The 24620-nt window shown below is 41.1% G+C and overlaps 3 protein-coding genes across 3 annotated transcripts in view; 1 reads left to right on the top strand and 2 right to left on the bottom strand.

Annotated features, from left to right (window-relative positions):
* Positions 1-1283: 1283 nt before the first annotated feature.
* Positions 1284-3044, bottom strand: LOC308079545 (kinesin-like protein KIF2A; the record flags this gene model as incomplete). Its single annotated transcript, XM_080421094.1, has 1 exon — positions 1284-3044. One exon carries the CDS (start codon positions 3042-3044, stop codon positions 1284-1286), a length of 1761 nt encoding a protein of 586 aa, XP_080277220.1.
* Positions 3045-7617: 4573 nt separating this feature from the next.
* Positions 7618-24620, bottom strand: part of cntn1b (contactin 1b) — a 34687-nt gene continuing 17684 nt past the window's right edge. The window contains exons 11-24 of the mRNA XM_080421578.1: positions 23485-23602; positions 22810-22960; positions 21312-21439; positions 20622-20794; positions 18290-18413; positions 17048-17215; positions 15830-15979; positions 15206-15276; positions 12542-12794; positions 10648-10769; positions 10286-10475; positions 9948-10069; positions 9262-9418; positions 7618-8268 (exon numbers count right to left, since the gene is read on the bottom strand). Of these exons, the coding sequence (XP_080277704.1) occupies positions 8186-8268; positions 9262-9418; positions 9948-10069; positions 10286-10475; positions 10648-10769; positions 12542-12794; positions 15206-15276; positions 15830-15979; positions 17048-17215; positions 18290-18413; positions 20622-20794; positions 21312-21439; positions 22810-22960; positions 23485-23602 (2010 nt within the window). The 3' untranslated portion in view covers positions 7618-8185. The remainder of the gene's footprint in view (positions 8269-9261; positions 9419-9947; positions 10070-10285; positions 10476-10647; positions 10770-12541; positions 12795-15205; positions 15277-15829; positions 15980-17047; positions 17216-18289; positions 18414-20621; positions 20795-21311; positions 21440-22809; positions 22961-23484; positions 23603-24620) is intronic.
* On the top strand, positions 18900-19826 carry LOC308079174 (beta-1,4-galactosyltransferase 1-like; the record flags this gene model as incomplete). The annotated part of the gene is made up of 3 exons (XM_080420554.1): positions 18900-18911; positions 19051-19211; positions 19586-19826. The coding sequence occupies 3 exons, from the start codon at positions 18900-18902 to the stop codon at positions 19824-19826; spliced, it is 414 nt and encodes a 137-aa protein (XP_080276680.1).

Below are 24620 nucleotides of genomic sequence, written 5' to 3'. Positions count from 1 at the left end.
CTGTCTTTTAACAGGTGCTTGTGCACTGCAAGGCTATGATGACCACTCATCTAGTGTGTGTTGCAGGGAGACACAGACCTTCTGAGAGAAGGGAGAGAATCTCACACCCAGGCCAGATGGCATCACCTGAGGCAGGATGTTGTGTGCCTCACATGACTGACATAATCTAGTCTACTGCCAGGAGCATGTATACCCGTCACTTATATTATAGTATTTATACTACTGTTACAAAGTTTTTATTTCACAATGTATCTTTTGAAATGAAGATGACCTGTCCTCTTCCAGGCAATACTACACAGAGTAGGCCTACAGGCAGGTGGTTCAATGGGCCTATGGTGTTAGTGCAGCACAAGTGACATGAACTTAGGAAGGCCTTACAATATCTGCCATCGTCAAACACATGTTGACATGACAAAATGACCATTGCTCCAAGCCCTGGTACAGTCAGCAGTCCAGACGGTCCCACTCAACCTTCCTGCAACAGGTTTCTCAACTGGTTCAGGAAGTCAACAACTACTCAGACTCATCCTTGTTTTACTGTATACTCGATGCGGCTTCGCTTTGAGCACGTAACATTCCATTGTCCACGGTAACTAATTATTCCATTAAGACCATGATTATTCGCATTGGTGTTATGGAAGATGTAGACTATGTAGACTAGTTAGACAATCTTGGAGGTACAAGTGACATAAGTGGGCAAGGTTTCGGCTTGATCCGCCATTGACTTGCGGTATAAAACTAAAGTTGTGAAGAAAATATATAAAACGTGAAAAAAAGTTACTTAGCTGGCCTACTGGCAGCTAATGTGGTGTTGAACGGTCCAGCGAGCTTAGTCCCAGACTGAAACACAGATCCACTTCTAGATGGCTCTGTCTGCTGTAGAGCAACGCTATAAAAAAATATTGAATGGGGTACCTGGTGGCTCAGCAAGTTAGTTATAAAATAAATAACTGTGTTTTAGTTATTGTTGGGGTCTTCCTAATCTGTAAATATACAATAATAATACAATAATTATAATAACATTATTCAGTCCCCTTTAGTTGATTTGGGGTATTTGTCATTACATTTACATAACATTACATCATACACTATGTGAGATTTGTCCTCTGCAGTTCACCCATTCTTACTATTAGGAGCAGTGGCCAAGTGACATTAACTTGGTGCCCGGGTAGCAGTTACAGTGTCACTGTGACACATAACTGGCAACCTTCTGACTATTGTAATCATTTTTGTTCAACTCATTGAGCCTGAAGTCTAGTGTTTTTGAGATAGAAGTGTTTCTGTTAGGTGCCACAAATAACCTCTGAGGCTCTTAAAGGGCCCAGGGCCTTCTTGGAGTTGATCTGCTTGCTGGCCTGTTCCTCTTTCTGCAGTGTAGAACGGAACGACGTCACTTTATCCTTAAGTTCAGTGAGGATCTCCATCTTCTGGCATAGGATCAGTTCCAGCTGGGTGGCGTATGAGTCCACGTCATAACCCACCTCCTCTGTCATCTCCAACAAGACCTTCTCATCCTCCTGCCAGCGGGTTGCCTCCTGGAAGACAGCTCGGTGGCCTTCTATAACCTGTTCCTCCATCTCCTCCATCTGAGACACTGCCTCATGGAAGGTACTCAGCTGTGGAGACACTTCTTCCTCATTCTGTTCACAGAGCATTTTGAGGTCATCTCTGTTTGGCGAACTGCTCAGCCAGTCCCTGTTGGGTTGACCCCCTTCCAATGCGTGGTTGGTGTCAATTGTCAGCTCCTTCACCCTGTTAGCATAGCGTAGCGTGTTGAGTGTATTTTCACATGACGTCATACCAGGGGATATTGTTGCAATCATGCACGTACGGGAGTTCTCCCCAATGAAGGAGTCTCTGAGGACCTGAGTGAGCTTGCTGGCCCTGAAGGGAGTGTAAGTCTTGTTGCGTCCCAGAGCTCTGATGCACTCCTTTAGTGCCAGCAGACTCTTGTTAATCTCAGCTCCCTCCAGGCGAGTCTTGCGGTCGGAACTGGACGTGTCAGCTCCTCTCTCGCTCCCAGCCAGATCGATGAGCGAAAACTTCCCGTGAACCATCATCCCCTTCCTCCGTAGAATGATCTGGAACACAGCGTGGCTCCGAGAAGAGTGGCTGTTGGCTGACGTCTGACCTGACGTTCTGCGGCTGTTTCCCGCTTCTATGAGTTTGAGAACATCCTCCACACATCTGACCTGTTTCTCCTGTAGTCCTACCACCTGAACCTGCTGTTTAGCATCCTCCAACACCCTTAGCTTAGATTTACCATTCAGCAGGTCATACACCTTCCCACTGTAGATTTCAAAGAAGGTTGAGTATACTTGTAGGTCTAACTCCATATAGTTGGGTTTCTTCAACATGAGAAATACATCCCTAGCAGTTAATGCGTAGATTCCCTTGGCACAATCCTGGGTCTTTCCAGACATATCTCCACCCATAGTATGTGTTTTTCCACTTCCTGTCTGTCCATAGGCGAAGCAGGTTGCCATTCCCCTCTCAAAGATGGTCTCCACTAGAGGCCTGGCGGTGAACCTGTACACCATATCATTGGTTGTGGAGTCGTCAAAGGCGTAGTCGAATCGGAAGGTCTGGTTCTCTAGGTAGCGGGTCAGGTCCACCTTCTGTTTGGGTTCATGGACCATCACCACTTTACTGGGAATGGTGATCACATCCAGGTCCTTCATGGCCATTTCCTTCTTGTTCAGTGGACGCTTCCTCACACAAACACATATTCTGTGTTCTACAATCAGGTCCGCCGAGGTCAGAGGTCTATAGTCTAGACTGGCTCGGAAATCCCTGATCATGTACATGATCTCATAGTTAGGAATGGTGGTGTCAATCTCCTGTGCTCTCTTCTCTCTCAGCGCCTGCTGCTGTTGCCGACGACTTTCTCTGTTCTCTTGTATTTTCTCCACCTCCCTCATACAGCTGGGCTTCCTCCTCGTGTTCGGAAGCTGTGTCTGAGCCTGTGATGGCTGTGCGGGCTGTTGGGTGGGGGGAAGATGTGCTGTTTCAGACTGTGGGGGTGGCCTGGTACGGTTTACCATCACTCTGTTATATCTGGATGAAGCGTCACTCCCAGACGGCGTTATTGAACGGCGTTTTTTTGCAATTTTGATGTGCTTTTTAATCATGTTTCGCATGTTTTTATAATACGCAAGAATAAACGTACATACACGTTAAGCGTCGGTCTTTGGTTGGGGAAGAAGGTGCAGAACACCTCTACTACTACAAAGTACTTTTAAATGTATCTGGGTTAGCTTGGTGGTAGATATGATATTTGATTTAACTAGCAGCAAAGTGCTTTATTTGTTCGGGTTGTTCAGAAAAAAAAGTCTGAACACACTAGAGGCAATATTAAAATAAATATCTGGTAAATTGTGTTCTGGAACAGTCTGAAATATTATGGAGAACGCCATATATTGGGTTATTTTTTACTAAGCAGTGTTATGAGTGTAACCAGTATTTATATCGACAAAGTCTCCCAAGTTGGTGCCCCTTACAGCTACACGTTGATTGGTCAGAGATGATGATGTCACTATGTTATAAGGATCAAAAATGTTGTCTTCATCTTCTATTCCATCACAAAGATTATTTTCTGAAATTATAGTTGTTATATTTACTATTTTTCTGGCAACCTCATTGTGGGCTGGTTTAGTAGCACAAGGGTCAGATACGTATTTTCTTTCTAATATGGAGACATTTTGCAGCATAACATCAGCTCAACAATATATAGTATAATTCTCTCTGTGTGTGTGTGTGTGTGTGTGTGTGTGTGTGTGTGTGTGTGTGTGTGTGTGTGTGTGTGTGTGTGTGTCACACGTGCCTTACGTAACTCAGAAAGCTTAAGGTGGTGGGGTGAAAAGACCCAAGAGTCTGCTCTGAGCATACAGTATTTCACGAGGTACTCATCATAAAGAGAGTTGTGCAAGAGGACTAAGTAAGTAAGTAAGTAAGTAAGTAGTCAATAGCCTACAGCGCCTAATAGTAATATTTAGATTTAACGGGGCTCATGTATTTACGAAAATCCCACAGTTCATTCTCAGTATCAAATATTAATAACATAAATATACTGTAAGCCGCAAAACATACAGGCAGGTCATTGCAGGTACAGCCAATGGTGATTCAGACAGGGCTGACAGAGTTTCAGACAGGATGGCAGCAGGGATGGCAGGGCATCAGCAAGGGCAGACAGGGTGGCTGGAAAGTGGAGCCTCTGTGGTGCGGGGAGTGCTGGGCAGTGGCGTGCACAGACATTTTGAGGGGCAGGTGCTCAAGTAAATTATACTTTTTTTTTGTTTACTTGGTCTGCTCTTTTTTCCCTCTACACCTATACCTCTTTGCCAAAAATAGCCGATCTACAAGCCAACGCCTCGCAGCGCGAGGCGTTGTGGGCTTGTAGATCTGCTATTTTTGGCTAAAGTTCTCCTCAGAAAAGGGATGCTAGGTTTCGAGTGGTTATGGTAAAAAGAAAAATCATATCACATAAAGATTTGGCGGACCCCCTGTAGTAACTCTGAGGACCCCCTAGGGGTCCCGGACCCCCTGTTGAAGACCCCTGCTGTAAACTGAAAAAAAATAATAATAATAATAATAATTTCTTTCAAAAGGGCACTTCTGGTCAAGAGGGCAAAGGGCAGGTGCTCTATCACCACCTAGAGTCTATCTGTGCATGTCCCTGGTGCTGGGCAGCAGAGACAAGTCTATCTGGGCAGTGGAGTCAAGAGTTGGCTCGGAACAGGATTAAGTGCTGGCTAGAGTCTCCTGGACACTGGGCAGTGATGGCTCCTGGAGGCCCAAAAAATGCCTAGCAGAAAACCTGATTTCTCCATGTCTCCATGTCGGTAAAGATTATATTAGTATGAGTTTTAGAAATTAACCTAAAAATAAAGTAAGGAGTAAGTGATATCATCACAAGTCAGGGAGAGTCATTACTTTTTTCTGGGTGATTTACCCATACTAGAGAGTAGACCACCCTGGGAAATATAAAAAATCTCATATCTTGTAAGTCTTGTGTTGTTGTAATGCATTTAATGGGTTTTACAGCCCAATTAAAACACAGGGCAAAGGAGAAAAAACAATAGTTATCTGTCACATCCCGGGCCTCAAAGACCATTCACATCGTCACCTATGTGATGATCGGTATATGTAAACAAGCATGGCAGGCCTCAAACCAAGACGTGCCAAAGAAAATATGGCTTTAGCTGGCGCATAGACGGTTACAGTGATGAACTATGCAATGAGCTATAGGAACTAGTTAGTTATGCAAGTGAAATAAAATAACATTCACAGCTAGCAATCTGAGGTGGTTATAGCATTATACATGTTAGTAATGAGTGACAAATAAATAAAGACACACAGCACCATTGATGTTGAAGTTATTCTAAAATGCACTAGAAATATCACTTAAACCTAACCTGGGTGCTGACTTGGGCTGCAGTACACCACAAGTGAGAAACACGGTCTGTACACGGCTGTGTCCACATGAGATTCACATTTATTGTGTATATGCAAAACATATTGTAAAATATATTTGTTTACCTTTTGTGACATGGACTTTCAGTGCCACGTCACAATCAAATCAGCAAACATGAAAACAATGCAGTCCTATTGTATTTCAGTCCTATTAGGGGTAGCCATTGCATAAAAATACACTTAAGTTATTCATGCCAGATTGAAATACTATCAGCTTTGGGAGGGGCTTTGGGCGTAGTTGTGTTTTAGGTCTTAGTGTCTGCCTGTGTCACAACCAACAAAGAGCTGATTGGACTAAATATTCTGATGATGTCACAGTGCTCTGAACCTTATGCACAATTCTCACCACCATGCATTGGCATTAGGCATGGTAAGTCTTCTATAAACCTTCCATTTCATTGATTTAACATGATTCTTGAAAAGAAAAAAAGATGAGTAAAATGTAGTAAAAGGAGAAAAAAGTGTTAACCACTAGGCCACTTTAAAGAGAGAGTGGGGGTGTTAATGCATTCAAACAGATCTGGGAATAAAGCCCAACATGTAGCAGATGCTTTGGGATGGATTTGCACAACAAGCTTTTGAAAGAACAAAAAAACTAAACTGGTTGGTAATGCTTTACAGTAGGCTATATCTCAACAAAATCTTAATCCAGTGCATTATTGTGTAAATATAGCATTAAGACTGAGAACAATCTGAAATCATTCATACAGTATGTACTGTACATTTTCTTTGCTTATTATTATGTATTTGATTTATTATGTGGAATAAACAAAAGTAAACAACACTTAGGTGTGAAGGTGAAATGTGAAGTTGAAAAGTGTTCTAATCTACTGTATGGTTGCTAAGACTGTGAGTAATAAACATAGTCAAATAAATATGAGATTGGTGTTCCATGGAGAGGACTGGCAAATGGGCACAGGCAATCTGGCTACATTATATTCTTCATTATTTTCCACTCCTTAATTGTCACTACAAACCTAATACAGTGGCTACTATTATACAGTGTTTACTACTATCCAGAGTTTACTAGTGTTCATATAATAAAACAATAGGTGCTCCATTTTGTACTGTACAGTATGACAAACTGCATTTTGAAGTAAGTGTAAATGGAGTATATCGGCTATTTTTTAAATAATTTTGTATTTAGTAGGTTAAATGGTCACAGAGACTCACCACAACCAATCAAAATATTCTAATTCCATCCTCTTCATCCCTGAGAATAAAAATAACATAACAATAACAATAACAATAACAATAACAATAATAATAAATACTGTAGTGTATTTCACTAATCTGGTGGGGACACATGTTTAAACAGCCAGCAGCACAAATCGTAAAACAAATCTACTTCTTATGTCAATAATGTACAAAGACGGTAGCAAAGAAAACAAGAAGAAAATAGGCATATTTACTGCATGGCATTGTACGGGCCAAGCGGTCTAGAAGAGGGTTTGCGTGTGTGAGAGTGCGTGTGTCTGTGTCCGTGGCTAATCTTGTAAACCACTTGCCCGATGAGAACCACATTTTTTGTGCATGCTGCCAGTAGGTTAAGGTGGTAAATTCCAGAATATTTTTCACGGATGTTATGCGTCATAGACTGGTCACATGAAGTCCGAGATCCACATGGAAGCCACGTCGTTAATTTATTTGATTAATATTGTTTATCTCTTTACAATGTACCTATTACCAGTTGCACCAGTGATTGCTAGTGATTCTAATGAACTCAGAAATCAAATTAAAAGCCTATTGCCCAGCCAACAGATACTTGTTCCTCTAATACTAATACAACTGTTTTCATTTAAAATTTGTGGTGTGCAGAGACAAACAACAAAATCCAACTATTCAACTATATCACTATATTACTTATATTGTGTATACAGTATATATTTTGTTGAGAATGTGTATATTAAGTTTAGTTTTTTTTCCTTTCTTTTTTTTATTCTGTTGCAAACCATTATGGGAGTCACTGGTGCAACTGCTATGTACACACACAATTTTGCAAAACAAAAAAGAACATGTTGGGTAACACTTTCTATGAAGGTCGCCTCTATAATGCTTTATGAGCTCATTTATAATGCATTATAATGCCCTTATAAGGCATTATAGAGGCGACCTTCATAGAAAGTGTTACCACAAGTTGTATTGCGAAAATCCACAGATTTCTTCATGCTGTCTATATATTGATATTTTTGCACTGAAAGTAACGTGTTGTGAGCTTGTTGATCTGCTATTTTTGGCACGGAACACAGGCGTACGACCACTTATAAATCAGTCTATTTAGTGTGCTTACATTTGTGTTGCTGGCTGTTTTTAAAAACCGTGTATAGGGAATTGCAATGCCTGCGTCCGAGCTAGGAAAAGATCAGAGCTAAAGAAGCAATGATGATACAATCTTTGTCACTCCTCCTTTGTCACTGTCACCTTTGTCACTCCTCCTTTGTCACTGTCACCTTTGCCACTCCTCCTTGGTGTGACTCTCGTAACCACTGTTAACTGTCCAACCATTCAATGACAAACCTTTATTGGATGAAAATCGCCTCAGATCCTCTCTTCAGGAGACACATGGAGCAGACACAACAATTTGTTTGAAGATGAAAGAGACAAGGACACCATCACGGCAGAATAGGGATGCTAGAGTTCAAGTGACTGCCGCCACCTCACCCCAACGCAACCCCAGAGTCTATTTTAAGTGTGTTAAATGCAGAGAAAAGGCCTATATTTCCAATCCCACAATGCACAGGGCCAACAGCAGCAGAGAAGCCATACCAAGAGAGGGGGTGGTCATGGATGCTTTGCCTGAGGAGGAGGAAGAAACAAAAAAATCAGTAATTCTTCAAATAGCCCCATCATGTTACTCCATTATCTACTCAAAAGCATTACACTATAGTCATGATACTATATTCAAAAAGGCAACATGATAGCTCTTAAATTTGGTTGTTTTGTCAGCCAGGGCCTTAACGTAGAATTAAAGTGAGATTACATTCTAATATTATTATAGTTATTCTTATACTTACTGAGTTATTGTTTTATTAAGATAGATACCAAATTATACACTATGGATGCATTTCCTCATTATCATGGAATAATATGGGCATTAAAGGAGGAGTTCGCCCAAAAAATACTTATTTTCTATCAATTACACACCCCATGAAGCCTTGATTTCATGGATTTATTTTTGTTTTTGTTGCATTCCTAATACAATAATTTGATGACCGTGTGTATTTCCGGTAGGAGACACAAATAATCTACTTTGTGTCTCCTACCGGATACATTAGCCGGTAGGAGACGGGAATCAAATTATTAGCTTAAGAATGCGACAAAAACAAAAAAGAATCCATGGATCCAAGGCTTCATAGGGTGTGCAATTGATAGAAAATAAGTCATTTTTTGGGTGAACTCCTCCTTTAAATATACCATTACATTTGGTGAACAACCCAGAGAAAATACTTAACAGAGCAAAGACACTTTAGGAGACTATGTCCCACACAGTGGGGAAAGATCTCACAAAGAGATTGTTTGTAACTAGAATGAAGAGCGGTTTCACAATTTTCTTTTTTATTGAAAGACACAACTGTGAAGTTGGATTATTATATTATCATTAAATCCTACACTTCGGCATACAACGGCATCGCACAAAAATAGCAAAAATAGCCGATCTACAAGCTTATACTCGCTACGTGTTGTGAGCTCGTAGATTGTGTATTTTATTTATATTTTTTTAATCAATTATTTTATAACAGATTTCAATTCATTAGTTTGATTATCTGCAACCTTAGTTGGTTGTCTCACCTAAAAGCTTAATCATCCTGACGGGGCCATCTCCTCCCTCATAGCGGCCGCGCACCATCATCTCATAGTCCCCTAGCTGGGGCATGGGGAAGTCCATGAAGTGCCAGCCAGTGATGTAGACCTTGCCATAGATGTAGCCCGTCTTCCTAAACATCACCTGGAACACAGGGTAAATGGACCTTATTTCATATTCTGTGAAACAGTAGTTATCAACTTTTTTAAGTTCAAGGATCCACAGTTTGATATGCATAAGGCCACGGACCCCCATTTGATACCACATTTTATGTGGTTTTAGTACTTTGATGAGATTCCATCATCTCTGGGACCCCAATCTACACTGTAAAATGTTCACTGTTAATTTATCTCTGAGAGTCTACAAATGGACCTGTAAGGCTCCATTTGGGTTGTCCCCATTTTGCGGGAGGGGATTTTTTTTTAATGTTCATAGTTTACGTACAAATAACGTCCTGTGCAATTTTAGTTTGTTGCGTTATGATGCCACAATTATAATTGCAATTGTTTACAAAGCCTAAAACGAAATTATGTAATTTCTATTTATATGTTCCAAGGTTCAATGCAAATCATTAATCACAATTATTTGTATGACAATTTAATGTAAACAAAAATGTCAAGATCGTAACAGCCCTAGTTCAGACCATCTATAAAGCTAAGCTCTCCATGCTTACCTTGTAGTACAGTGGGAAGGAGATATTACCAAACCAGTCGTAGTGGAGGTGGTCCCACCACACGTACAACCACATTCCTGTCCAGCTGATCCACCTCCACACCCTGGGAGCTTCAGGTGGTGCTGCAACAACACAAAACAACTTGGATGGATCACGGTTCCTACAGAGCTAGCGGATTTTGATCACAGATCCATTCATAGTTGTTCTCGACAACTTATGAGAACTCACGTTGAAGCTGTTTTTCCCCATGAAAAGCTTTTGGGGATGTTCTCATTTGTATTCATTTTAGCATGTAATGATGTTTTCATGTTAAATAGTGGTGATTTGAGTGGTCTTACGTGGTCTCCTGGTGAACATCTCGCAGTGCTCGCTGGGGGGTCCGAAGCCCGCTCCGTTGTAGGCTCGGACCTCGATGAGGTAATGGGCATCTGGACGCATGTTCTCCAGTCGTGTCTGGTTTGCCGTGGCCGGGACAAAGATACGATTGGCTCCGGGCTCTGTGTCATCATACTTGACCCAGTATTTGACCTGGTTTGAAAAGAATGGGGTTGATCATCTCAGATGTTGGTCCAGTGTCACTTGGATCAAATGGTTTATGTCAGTCAACTCAATTGAAGTAGACATATTTATAAAGCACGACAACCAGAGTTGAGCCTGTGAATGAGTGAGTCAGGCAAGAGTTATTAGACAGTGTCCATACCTGATACCCTTCAATGTATTGCTGTAGCCCTGTATTGTGGTCTACCACTGGCAACCACCATACCAGAGCTTCATGGGAGGACACTGGCCTGGCATAGACATCTGTGGGAGTCTCAGTAGGCACTAGAGGGGGAGAAGGAGGAGGGGGGAGAGAGAGAGAGAGAGACAGAGAGAGAGAGAGAGAGAGAGAGAGAGAGAGAGAGCGAGAGAGAGAGAGAATAATAACACCAATCACCGTGCCAGATGCCATAGCCAGAGAAGACTGCGCAAGCCATTATCCCCAGTGCAATCTCACACTCTCTCCCTCTCTACCCAATGTGCCATGGCCATGGAAGAGCGACGTTGCTTTGGAATAAAATTATATTTGATACACAGAATGATCACTCACACATTGCTGGTTATAGAGAACTTTACATTGCAGCAATCTGCTTGTGTTCTGGATTAATCAAACGAACTCTGGAGCCGCACTGGGGCGCCGAAACATTGGACACTATACCCGACGTTTGCTTATACGCTGTAGCTTTTGATTGCCTTTGAATAAAACCATATTTGACATAATAGACAGAATTTTATATTATTGTAATCTGTTCATTATTTCCTGGGCAATGGATTAATGAAACTGAACGGAACGAATGGCATCGTGTGCCAAAAATCATTGCTTTGAATAGACTATCATCTTATATAAACACAATTGACACAAGGAATTGACATTCTCACTAATGCTGATTATAGGAAAGTTAGAATCACAGAGATAAGTGGAGGATTAGGAGAAGGAGACCTCTGAATGTTGCGCCATTGTGCGCCCAGCTCGACTCCTGACATGTCCATTGCAGGCGCGCGCTCTACCAAATGAATTTGGCACAGCGGGTGGTTTCAGAATCCACTATGCTCTTTCCCAAACGTGTGTGGGCAAGATATACATTTTAGGGAAAGCGCAACAACACGCCCACGGGCACACCTCCAGGCGCAAATAACGGAGTCGGCATAATGAATAGCGGGTATAGCAGTCGCAAGATACCGTTTAGGGACAGTGCCAGCTCCCTGTGCATAATTCACAGGCAGCGGGTAAGGCACCGGCGTAAATAGGGCCCACAAAGCTATATACATTTACCACTACGGCATTTTGGCGTGCGTATTTATTAGTCTTTAATTAATGATGAGTTAAAACGAAGACAGTGCACGCTTCAGCCTGCCTGCTGCACAAATGTCATGCAATCACAACACCACTGCAGCGCTTCTGCACGCACGCACGCACACACACACACACACACACACACACACACACACACACACACACACACACACACACACACACACACACACACACACACACACACACACACACACACACACACACACACACACACACACACACACACACACACACACACACACACACACACACACACACACACACACACACACCTCTTTATCAATATCTAAGCTATAATGATGATAACATTGGCACAGTTAGTTCTGTTCATGAAGATAAGGCTATTCACCACGTCAGTCATGTTCCTACAAACAACTCCATTATCATCATCACTTCCAGTTGATCACATTCGACAGTATCCTGTTTATCCATTGTCCCGAGTTTTTGATTAGTTGTAATTTGGAGATTGAAAGAACTGTCTAGTCTTGCATGGTGATGGGAACTCATAGCCTACTGTTGTAAAGCCTAAAGCCATGCAAACTTTACTAAATAACAAAATGTGTCTTCTTGGATATTCCCAATTCAATGTGTTTTGTTTGTCTTTCAGTGTTTGAATGAAAGTGAATAACGTAAGCTACTTATTTTAAAGTGTTGTTTAGTATCTGTTATAAGAAGAAGTTTAGGGGTTGTAGTATCTATGGTAGGGAAAACAGTGCAAATTGCTAGCATAATATGCCCTCACCTTCTCTTGGGTAGTAGATGACCTGGGTGAGGCTGTATGGGCCTTCTCCCTTTATGTTGAATCCCTTGACCTTCACCTGGAACTCGCGGACCTGGAAGTCCTGATTTGTGATTTCAAAATCTTTTTCTTTGACCACGAAGCGCCTGGTCTCGGGGTCCGAGATGGTCTTGTACCACCAATCGTAGGAATCATGAGGCTTGAAGGCCACGACGTAGCCGAACTTCTTGCCGGAGAAGTGCCATGGCTGCATTGGCTAGGGGGGTTGGGAGGACACATACAAGATGAGAGTACAACAACGATCATGTTTTATGAGTTTGTACACCTTTACTTCAATGTGCCAGCTATATTTACATGCTTCTAACTTTTTCTAATAAGATGGGCAATATGACTTGAAAAGTGATATTGTAGTAAACTTTCTAACTGACACAATGAACAATGGATGCCCATGGTTTATATGGTTTTAGTACTTAAATAAGATTCCAAAGCAATGTAGAGATACAGATACAATATTATACAATTATATACTATATTGACAGATATAGCTGCTAGCAGCATTACAGGGGCCAAGGAATGCAATATGCAAAACGCAATAACGCAATATGCGCAATAAGCCATAGAAACATAATAAGACTGAACTTGAGAGAAAGAAGACCAATGCGATTAATGAGCATTGAAAACAGCTGAGCAGAGTTCTAAGGGATTGTGGATATTAAATGCATGTCTTTATTATGTTGATTATAATGGCATATTACAAACTCTTGTTAAAAATTCAGTTATCAAGACAAAAGTTTGCCAATTTCGCTACACAACAGAAACAATTGTAGTATTCTAACTAGGCTATAGCTTTTCATCACTATTCCTAGTCAGTTTAGCCAGGGCCTGGAATTGAACCTGTAATCTTCTGTTTGCCAGGTGTACTCTCTACCCATTCAGCTACAACAACCCTGTTTAAACTTGATGAAAAGTATAAATGTTTTGTCATGTGCCATGCCCCTATTTCACTAGGACATACGTCACAAAATTGAAAATAAATACTTTCAAAACGCCATTTCATGTTGTCTTAAAAGAAGACATACATTAATTAATAAAGTCATGATTTCTGTGCAGCAATCTAAATTAAGCCTGGACAAGTCAGGGTTTAAACCAAGGACCTTCTGACTAACAGGACACTCTACCTACTGTCCTACTACAATCCCAGAATTGCCATTGAGAGAAAAAAGCCCATTTTTATATGAAGCCATGCCCACAATATTCATTGGCTCATGGACGCTTCCTTTTTTCACATACAAACTTATCTTCAACTGGGATTTTAGATAATGGTCCATAGATTGTGTGTAGAATGTTTCATGCAGATTGCTGAAAAATCCCAGGACAAGTACTTGTTTAAGTGTTTTTCAAACTACTCAAAATTGTGGAAAATCTAAGGGAGGAGCTTACTGGTCAAAGTGACAGGTGTGCTCTTCATGAGTAAAGGCACATGTGTAAGATTGTTCATGGTTGTAGGCCAAACGACCCACGACTCGTGCCTGTTCAAAGTTCGCATTTTCAAACGATCGCTATAGTAGGCCTACTTGGAGTAAGATTTATTTCAGTGCTATTTGACATGACCCTCTACAATACTGAAAAGTTTCGTAAAAATGTGACTCCGCATTTATGTAGTTCGGGGCCGAAGAATAATTTCATAAAACGGCAGTATTCATTGGCTCATGGAGGCTTCATTTCTTCATGTACAAACTTCTCTCCAAGAGGGATTTTAGATATTGGTCCAAAGTCTGTGTAAGTAGAAACATTTAGAAAAATAGAAAAATCCCAGGAGAAGTTTGAATTTAAAAGTTTTTCATATAATTCAAATGGTGGAAGATCTAAAGGTCAGAGGTCAAAGTGGCAAAGTTGTTCCTCATGAGGAGACGCATGTAATGAAGTTCCAAGAATGTAGGTCAAACGGTTCATGAGCTAGGCCTGTTCAAAGTCATTTTTCAATTGAGTGCTATTAGCGCCACCCTTTTGCCAATGGTTGTGAGTTTCGGCCTCAACCATATTGCCAAGTTTCGTAAAAAACAACAACAAACACGATTAAGCCAGAACTGCAAAAAACACAAAAGAAGACAACTAACAAATGCAAAAGGGTGCCTTCGCACTTCGTGCTTTGCCCCCAATGAGACTTTTTCCCCAATATTTTGATATTGTTCATTAAACTATATCTATCTATCATATTGGAGAACTCAACATATTGCCCGCCCTATATTGAGATCCATCGATAGTTAATTAAATATCATCCCATAATGGTTAGAAAGGCCCTGGGTTTAATCCTCACTTATCTCCTTTGATCAAGACGCAAACTCATGAAATGTTATAGGCGCAAATGTTCCTAAATATACATTTCCCATCATTTATAAACATTTTCAATGATGTTCAGAAAATGTAAAAAACGTTCTAAAATGTTCAATAATTTCAAAAATAGCTCAATAGTCCACCTAAGCTCACAACACGTCACATGCATTGTGAGCTTAAGTAGTTAATCAGTAATCACTGGTGTGACAACACCATCTCCTCATCTCTTAATGAAATGACCTTGAACCAATCAGCTCACAAGATGAATGAAGGATATAACATGGTTTATATAAATATCAATTATGCGTGTTAGATTTACATTGAAACACTTACTGTCCAAGTAATGAAGATCTCACCATTTTTACCTCCATAACCTGCTACGTCAGTAGGAGCCACCACTGGAGCTGTTAAATACATTTTATGTTAGGCTAATTCATATTTTCTCTACCATCTAAAGCACACACACACACACACACACACACACACACACACACACACACACACACACACACACACACACACACACACACACACACACACACACACACACACACACACACACACACACACACACACACACACACACACACACACTCATACCGTAAATGTTTATTTGTAATTATTGAAAAGCAGAGGTATTAGAGGTCAATATCCACAAATTGTATTACAAAACCATTGTTGATTTACATAGGTTGACCAATCATCCATTGAAGAGAAACCACTAAACTTCATCTAAATTCCCGCCACTGGGGGCACAATCTGTAGTCTATCCAGAACACGTACTGCCCTATCATCATACTAGTGATATTGATTTGAAGTCATATCGCTCAGCCCTAACATTCAGACACACAGACATACCTGCACTAATACTATACATACACTGTTAGATCAGTAATGGTCACAAAAATACACACACATACACTCAGGCAGTCATTATCTCTCTCCCTTCATTCCTACCGCCATCCCAGGTTTTGATCTTGAGAGAAGGAATGCTGGCCTCTCCAGGGCCGTACTGGTTGTGGGCGATGATTCTGAAGTGGTACTCCATCCACGGGTACAGGTCTATCACATCCGCCATCTCCACATTACCGTCCAGAAAGGGGGGGGCTGACGAAGACAGGAAAGTAGGGCTGCAACTATCAATTATTTTCTAACTTTTTTTGATTAACCGAATAATCAAGAAGCGTGTTTTTTTATGTTTTAATCAAAAAAAAAAAAAAAAAAATCATACTTATCGTGCAATAGTGTCGCACAATCGTGTCACACTACAAGTAGACAAGTAGCTTGTAGACCAGCTATTTTAGCTATTTATGAAATTTTTGGGATATTTTGATTACTAGCAATTATTCGATTCTTTGTTTTATAATTGATTAAATCAATTAGTTGCAAGGTTGAAGGCCTACAGGAAAGGGCAAGTAAAAAATCCATATGTATTTGGGCGGTGTAGCCGCCCCTATAAGTGGGGTTGGGACACCTCATTAGTACACCCTTCGCTGTACTGTGATTGGCTCATAATTAGTACACCCCTAGCATTAGTACACCCCTAGCTGTACTGTGATTGGCTGACTCTATTGGCTGACTCTATTCAGCACTGTGATTGGCTAGCGAGACACATGATGAAATTAATAACCTATAAATAGGACTATGCACTTAAAAAAACCCACTTTTTTTTAAAGTGAGCTTCCATCACTGTGATGACCACTGTGATGACCACACCGCCCACTTCACACTGGGTGTGATTTTTATTAACATTATCATTATGTTTAATATTAGTAGTAATAGTAGTTAGTAGAAGTAGTAATAGCACTAGTATTAGTAGTAATAGTGAAGGTAGTACTATAGTACTGTAGAGGTATAATGTGGACAGTTTATAATTGTACTACTGTATTTGTCATTTGGGCATGATGAATAAACCATCAATTGAAGTAAAGATTATTGATTTGGTACTTGTTATGTTTATGGAGTTATGTAAAGGAGTATCATTGTCCATGTCAATGTCAGTAAGTCATTCATTTTTTGTGTTATTTGTGTGATAGAACTTTGAAGAAAAAAAATAAAATCAACTACCAAATGAACATAGACTTAACTCTGATAAATACAGGCCCTCATTGAGAGCATGCACTTGAACTACCTACACAAAAAGCCAATGAGCTAGTGGTGTTGATGCGAACTCACTGGTGAGAGCGTCCTTCCAGTCATCTTCATGCAGGGCCCAGAAATGCCTGGTCTGGATGGTGTAGTAGAGGATGGGGCTGTTGTGGTCTGCTCCTTTACTCCACGACATCTTCACCCACTTGTCCCCGATGTCCTCAATCTGAATGATTCCGGGAGGCCCGGGGACACCTGGAACACAGCGTGAGTGGGGGTGAGTGGGGTGTGAAAGATGGATGGATTGAAATATGGAAAAGAGTTGAGTATATAACCAGAAATTATACATAACGCAGTAAGACAAGAAAAAAGAAGACATTGTATGCCAATAAAATGTCTTGGGTCACCTGCCCCGGCCTCCTCCTATAGTAGCATTTAGTTTTTAACTACGTCAGCATGTCATTCAATGTAGGTTCATTTAATTTCTGTGTATTTTTAGTTCCTGCGCTGAGACGAAGGTCCTCTTAATCTCCGTTACGTTACAAAGCTTCAATAGGGAAAATGCCATTTGATACAGAGTAAAACATACAATATTGCACATGAATAATAAGTAGGAGAGAAATAACAACAGGGGGAACAACAGCTGCTTTTATTGTTCTGGGAGGGTTCAATCAGATAGGAGGGGGTGGGAATATATTGCAAATTTACGTTTGTGGGTTTTGTTGTGGGGTTTTGGGGATGTAGTTAATATAAACAGGTTAAGGGATGAAATAAATTGGAGGGGTAGCACCTGAGGGTGGGTAGTATAAAAGGCAGATCTCTGAGTCTGTGCCAGTCCACAACTGGTCAGAGTAACAGGTGTCTGAGGGAGATGTCTTTATTGTTATAATAATGCGATGGACTATGATTTTCTAAATAAATGCCACAATTTGGGTTTGTGATACCCTGCCTCTGCCTCCTCACTTAGTATGGCCGTGACCGCTCCCAAGTTGTCATTCTAACAAGTGGAGTCAGAAGTGGAATTTTGACCTTGGTGAGAAGAGAAGATGACCAGAAGAGGAAAAAATATATAAATAATAAGAATAGAACAACGGGAAGGCCCGAGGACAGTGAAATTACGTTGGTAGCTGATCAGGGTGCCATGGCAGCCCCGACTGGGTTCAAGTTAGAGGAGTTGTTCTGGCTACCCCAGAATTTCAATTTACTTTACTATTGGGAGAGAGAGAGAAAGAAAACTCAAGAGAAAGACAGAGAAGAAAATAACTTTGATTTAAAAAAAACATTATATACATTTTGCGACCCCCTTGAGGAAAGCTTTCTAGCACTGACCTACAACCTTGAGGTCAGTGTTGGCGGTGGCATTGTCCACCACTGTCTGGGCTGTGCAGGTGTAGCGACCCTCGTGCCACACCTGGACGTTATTGATCATCAGGTCACCAGTGCCTTCTCCATCCTGAAAGAGAGAGAGACAGAGAGAGAGAGAGAGAGAGAGAGAGAGAGAGAGAGAGAGAGAGAGAGAGAGAGAGAGAGAGAGAGAGAGAATGAAAAACAAAGTTTACATGGTTGGTTGCTAACATATGGCGGCTCAAGATTATACGTGTACACAAAAAAAGTATTTGGTTTTGGTTCCTCAACACTGTAGCAGTAATAACAATATCAAAATAAATATGAATGAATAGCAACAATAGTAAGAAAAATTGCAAAGTATGTACATTAATCATAGCACACACCTTCTAGCAGGTGCTTGAAGGTGTGCTAACAACTAGACCGGTGCCCTTAAAGCTTAAATGCCAATTTTTTTTGGGGCATCCTACTATTTATTATCTTAATGTGAAGCACTTTGGGCTACATTTTATGTATGAAAGGTGCTATACAAATAAATTTATTATTATTACATTAATTATAATAATAATAATTATTATTATTATTAAATGCATCAATGGATATAAATGTATCTAATTAGAAATTCCTAAGGGCTGGGGTGGTGCCTGTATGCGGGGAGTCTTGAATGGCTACCGCCGCTACGTCTTCATTAAGTGTTTTCCTGCTTCTCCTGTACAACTCCATGAACAAATGTCGTCTTCTTTTAGGTAGCAATCATCATTCCATTCCGCAATCGGCATCAACACCTGATACAGTGGCTTCACTACCTCCATCCCATGCTGCAGAGGCAACAGTTGGACTATGGAGTGTACGTCATTAACCAGGATGGCGAGGGGACGTTCAATAAGGCCAGATTGATGAATATAGGGTTTGTTAAGGCAATGAAGGAGTACAATTATACCTGCTCTATCTTCCATGGTGTGGATCTAATCCCTATTAACTCTTTGACTGCCCCGGACGGGAATTCCCGTCCGATGGCTCTATGGCTATCATGGCCAATGACGGAATGACGAAAATATGGGGAAAAATTTTGTTTTAATTTTTTTTTTTTTTTTTTTTTTTTGTGGTTTATCTCAAAGGAACTAGGCGATAACGCTATCCAAAAAATGCTGCTCCATTCACTTCAATGTTAAAAAACAAACAGAGGAAAAATGCACCTTTTTCCTGGCACTGGGACGACACAGTCTGAAATAAGTCTGGCAGTGAAAGAGTTAATGACCGTAACCTCTATGGCTGCTTTAGTAAGCCCAGACACCTGTCTGTGGCTATTGACAAATTTAATTTCATGTTTCCCTACTCAACCTTATTTGGAGGGGTTGTGTCATTGTCCAAAGAACAGTTCTTGACCATTAATGGCTTCTCAAACAACTACTGGGGCTGGAGCGGTGAGGATGATGACATCTACCAAAGAATTGTCATTAAATCAATGACGATCTCTCGGCCTGACATGGTGACAGGGAGGTACAAAATGAAACTTGCATAATACACTTAATCCCCAAAGAGTTAACAGAGAACTCCAGAGAACCTCATGGACCATGGAAGAAGACGGGATCAACTCCCTCACATGCACCATGAACAAGGTTGAGAAGGATAGACTTTATACTTTATCACTGTGGATGTTGGCAGTCCAAAATAGATTATCATCTATTGAGCCCACGCTAATGGACAGTGGAATCAAGCAGTTTTCCAAACGTTCTCCAAACATTAGCAAAATATCCTTCAGACTTCAGAGACATGGTGGTATAATTAAAGGTTTAGGTTTGCCCATTTAAAAGGTCATAACCCCAACAGCCTTTTAACGATTGACACCAAATTTGGTGTGAGTATTCCCTGGAAGCATCTCTACATAATGTATATGCCAAAAGCCACCAAAGCCAGTATACTGTATGAGGTGTATCTAAGCATGCATACCTATCAAAACTCAAAACTATGCACACTCATCATATATTTATGAAACAAGTTCATTGTGTTAACTGTCTTTTAACTTACATTTCTGAATAGGTCTAAAGAGAACCACCTCCCACAATGTCATGAGTTAACCACTTGCGTCCCACAATGGAATTAAATAAGCCTTCTACATTATTGTTTTTACCCTTGGCATTCTTTCTGTTTGAGAAGCATGTCTGTCATGTGTTCTCTTTTAAACCTAATGTCAAATCAAGTCCCCCTTACGGCATGTAATTATTGGTGAAAATTTAGAAAACTAAATATGAAAAATATAAATATATTTTCTTTATTGTGGTTAAGTGGCTAAGTAGATGTGAAGTGTTTCTCTTACCATGAGGCGCTCATAGTGCGGCCACTCGGTGTCAAAGTCGATGACTCTGTGGTCAATGGCCCAGATGAAGACAACGTCCAGCATGGGGTCATAAGAAGCAGAACAGCTCAGGATCACCTCCTCACCAACCTTGGCGTACGTGTCCTCAGGAACCACCGTGAGACTGGTAGCCTCTGGAGATATATATATTTTTGTTAATTATTATTATTGCTAGTTAATTCAGAACCCGTTCTCATTTACAACAACAACCTGGGCTGATTTAGTGCTGGGCAATACGGCAATATTTCAGACCAAATACTTGATGTCATCGCGACCTCCCGTTCGCTTTTATACGCCTTTGAAAATAAATTGTCTCGGACAAAAAAACATAGTAAGAAAAAAAGTACACAGGAGCCGAGATACATGATTTTTAAGTAATAAGTTAACTAGGAAGGGAATGGAGCAGTAAATCTTCGGATCGTGTTATCTCTGGTTCTGTGAGAAATTTTTTTTATTTGATTTTATGTTTTTGTCATCATAAGTCGTCCTTGACACACACACACACACACACACACACACACACACACACACACACACACACACACACACACACACACACACACACACACACACACACACACACACACACACACACACACACACACACACACACACACACACACACACACACACACACACACACACACACACCTGTGATGGTGAGGGTACCAGAGCTGTTGGCCTTCCCTCTGTCATTCTCTGCATAGCAGGTGTACACTCCCTCATCGTTCTTAGTGGCATTGAGGATCTCCAGAGTCCCATCAGACATGATGGAGATCCTGGAATAGACAAACGATGAACACAGAATGTAGCCTTTACTTCGTTAGTATGGTAATCGTGACTCTGTCCTTCTAAAACAGAATCCATACATTGCAACATACATACAGTATAACAACATACAGTCTCATTGTTTAGTATTTTCAACAAGTCGGATACCTATAAAATAGAAGAATTATTAACGGTAAATGGTCATAGAGAAACTTCGCCAATGTATTTGCCATGCTGTCATTGTCACTATACGGTATTTGACCGAACAACTGGTCATTTAAGCTAAATCGTACAAGTTGATTATATTGTAAGATCATGATCATTGTCATCATTGTTGCGCCCAATAATTCAAATATTCCCAATCGCCTATGTGTGTGTGTGTGTGTGTGTGTGTGTGTGTGTGTGTGTGTGTGTGTGTGTGTGTGTGTGTGTGTGTGTGTGTGTGTGTGTGTGTGTGTGTGTGTGTGTGTGTGTGTGTGTGTGTGTGTCTGTGTGTGTGTGTGTGTGTGTGTGTGTCTGTGTGAGTGCGTGTGTGTGTGCGTGCAAACATATCTACAACAACAGTGCTTCTTCTAGCAGTATTGGGGAGAAGAACAGTTTGCCCATTGGAGAAGAGAAGTAACAGTTTGTGATGCGCAGAGCCCTGCTTTAAATTTCTGCGTTTTTCGCCGTTTATTTTTTTTCCCACGCCGTTTGGTGCCCCCCCCAAGGTTGGTGCCCTGTGCTTCAGCACCTCAAGCCCGTTGGATAAGCCACCACTGGCGGCAGCGAGCTATGTGAGGCAGTACTTGATGCTGCTGTATGGAGACTGCCCTAAGCATGACACGACCAATGAAAGTTAGCGCTTAGGTTGTTGCTAAGATACGGTGTATGGCACAAAGCGTCTCTGCCCCATAGCTTGTAGATCTCGCACACATGATTGGCGTAGCCTGCGTTGCCAGGTCTGCCTTTTGTATAAGCGATTTTGGGCGTATTTGGGCGCGCTTTTGGGGCTCGTTTGCATAGACCACGGCAGCGCTTGTTTCTCGCCCGTTTCACGGATGTGGCAAGGAAGGTGTTGGGTTGCGCTGCGCTGTGGGGTAGTTGGGGTTGCTCGTGCACGCGCATCCAGGCAGACACACGACCACAAGCCACAAGCCACAATTGTCAGCCAAATTGTCAACGGCGCATGCGCAGGTTTGCGGATTGTATATATAGATATTTCTTATCTTATAACCCCAAATGAACCGAAAACGCAGGCCGAGACAGAGGTTTATCTGTTGTCCCTCACAGAGGTTTATTTGTTGTCCCTCAATCCAAGCTGGTAACAAACAGCGATAAGGCGTTGTAGATCTAGCTGTAGTTTTAGCTATTTTCACCAGTATGGTACAGTTGTACTGACCTTGAATTGTTGAACAGCAGTTCTTTACCCTTCTTCCAGGTGAACCGGGGTCTCGGGGCTGCTCTGGGTTTACATTCAATCACCACCCGGTTATCTTGAGCTCCAAGAAGCTGCCTCTTAACTGGGTTAAGCTCAAATGTAGGACCATAAGCTAGAAAGACGACATTTCAAAATGCACTGAGGACTGAAGTTGTTGATTCAAATAGCAATCTTAAACATTTCCGGTGTAAAAGTCTGGTGTGACTGATTTTGTGCTATTCCACTACAGTGTGTGGTGAAGTTCAATCTTCACCACAAAAGTATGTCAAATAACTTAACGTAAAATGCACGTCTTTCAAAATGTAACCTTGTATATTCCCACATACCTTTCCAGAGTCCCCGATCAGAACCTTATTTAAAGTGTGACATACTATAAATGAATGAATATTACTGCTACTGTAAATCAGCATGGAAACAATTTTCCAAACCAAATTTTTAAGATGACATCAGTCAGTATTTGGCTCTAGCTAGCTTGTATATTCTACCCAACATCTTGGTAGGTTTAAAGCAATTTTGAGCACCTTGGGAGACCAGGCAGCCACTGTACGACTAAAGGAAATCTATTTCCATGGATTGGACTACATCTATTCAGTGTCAAATGAACCAAAGAGAATGCCATTTACTGTGTTGACTTACCGACCACTCGCAGCTCTGCATTTGCATATTTGATTCCCCAGAAGTTTTCAGCAATACACTGATACATTCCAGAGTCGTCAAATGTCAAACTGGAAAACTTCAGCTCTCCTTTTCCATACTGAAACAAAACACACAGACCAAGCAAAAACAGGAAGAAAGTATTTGTATAATCTCTGTGGACTATTAGTGGACAAAAACTGTGTAGATCACACACAGTGGGCATCACATTCAACAGTTATAAACATAAACACAGGTACAATAAGACTAAATGCCCTTTTTTTTGAAGGCAGGCAGATTAATTGGCACCAGGTGTGCAGCAGATGAGCAAATTCCAGAGGTAAAGTGGCATGTTTTTGATGTTGTTGCTTGGCATTTTGGGCACTTGGCATGCACTGATGAAGGAATGGAGGTGCAGTAGGGGGTGTGTCGTTTGCAATTCAGCAACGTACTGCAATTTTGGGGTCTACAATGACCATGTTTCGTGCCGGTTGCCCTCTTGGACGAGGCTACCCGGCACAAAATGAGGATTTCCTGCTTTTCCATTGGCAAAAATCTATCCAAAATCACACAAGTCCACTTTATACATGTTATGTAACCATAACCATAACCATAATAACCATGGAATACCTATTTCAAGCAAAGTTGAGTTTAATACCGTTGTGAAATGAACTGAAATCCAATGGTTTCCTCAAAAATCAAACAAACCATGGTCTGCTTTGGAAAATGGTCAGAAGTAATGTAAAGTAGTACGTTGTAGTCAGTGGGCTACTCATGCCAGACCACTAGTATGGACCTTTAACATCTTTCAACCTAGCGTCCCTATTTTGGGCATGTCATTTTATTGTCAGAAATGTTCAGTTTAATACATTTTCTATTTGCTATTTTCATCACAAAGCATATAGAACATAAAGGCAAGGGTCATCACCATGCCAGCTTGTGATTATTTTTGCCAAGACAGACATGCCAGACATGCAAAGGCAGCTAGGGGGCAGTCCTGAGACAGGCATTAAATATGGCATGGTATATTCCATGTTGGGGATTTCCAAAATTGTGTCTTATCAGTACAGACAGTGCTTCCATCTTACAGTGCAGGAGCAAAAGGGCCACTTAGCTGCAAATGTGAGTGGGTGCAAATC

Source organism: Gymnoscopelus braueri (genome assembly GCF_963280865.1).
Source record: "Gymnoscopelus braueri genome assembly, chromosome: 23".
In the NCBI taxonomy this organism is placed as follows: Eukaryota; Metazoa; Chordata; class Actinopteri; order Myctophiformes; family Myctophidae; genus Gymnoscopelus; species Gymnoscopelus braueri.
This window is presented reverse-complemented; position numbering and strand designations above follow the sequence as displayed.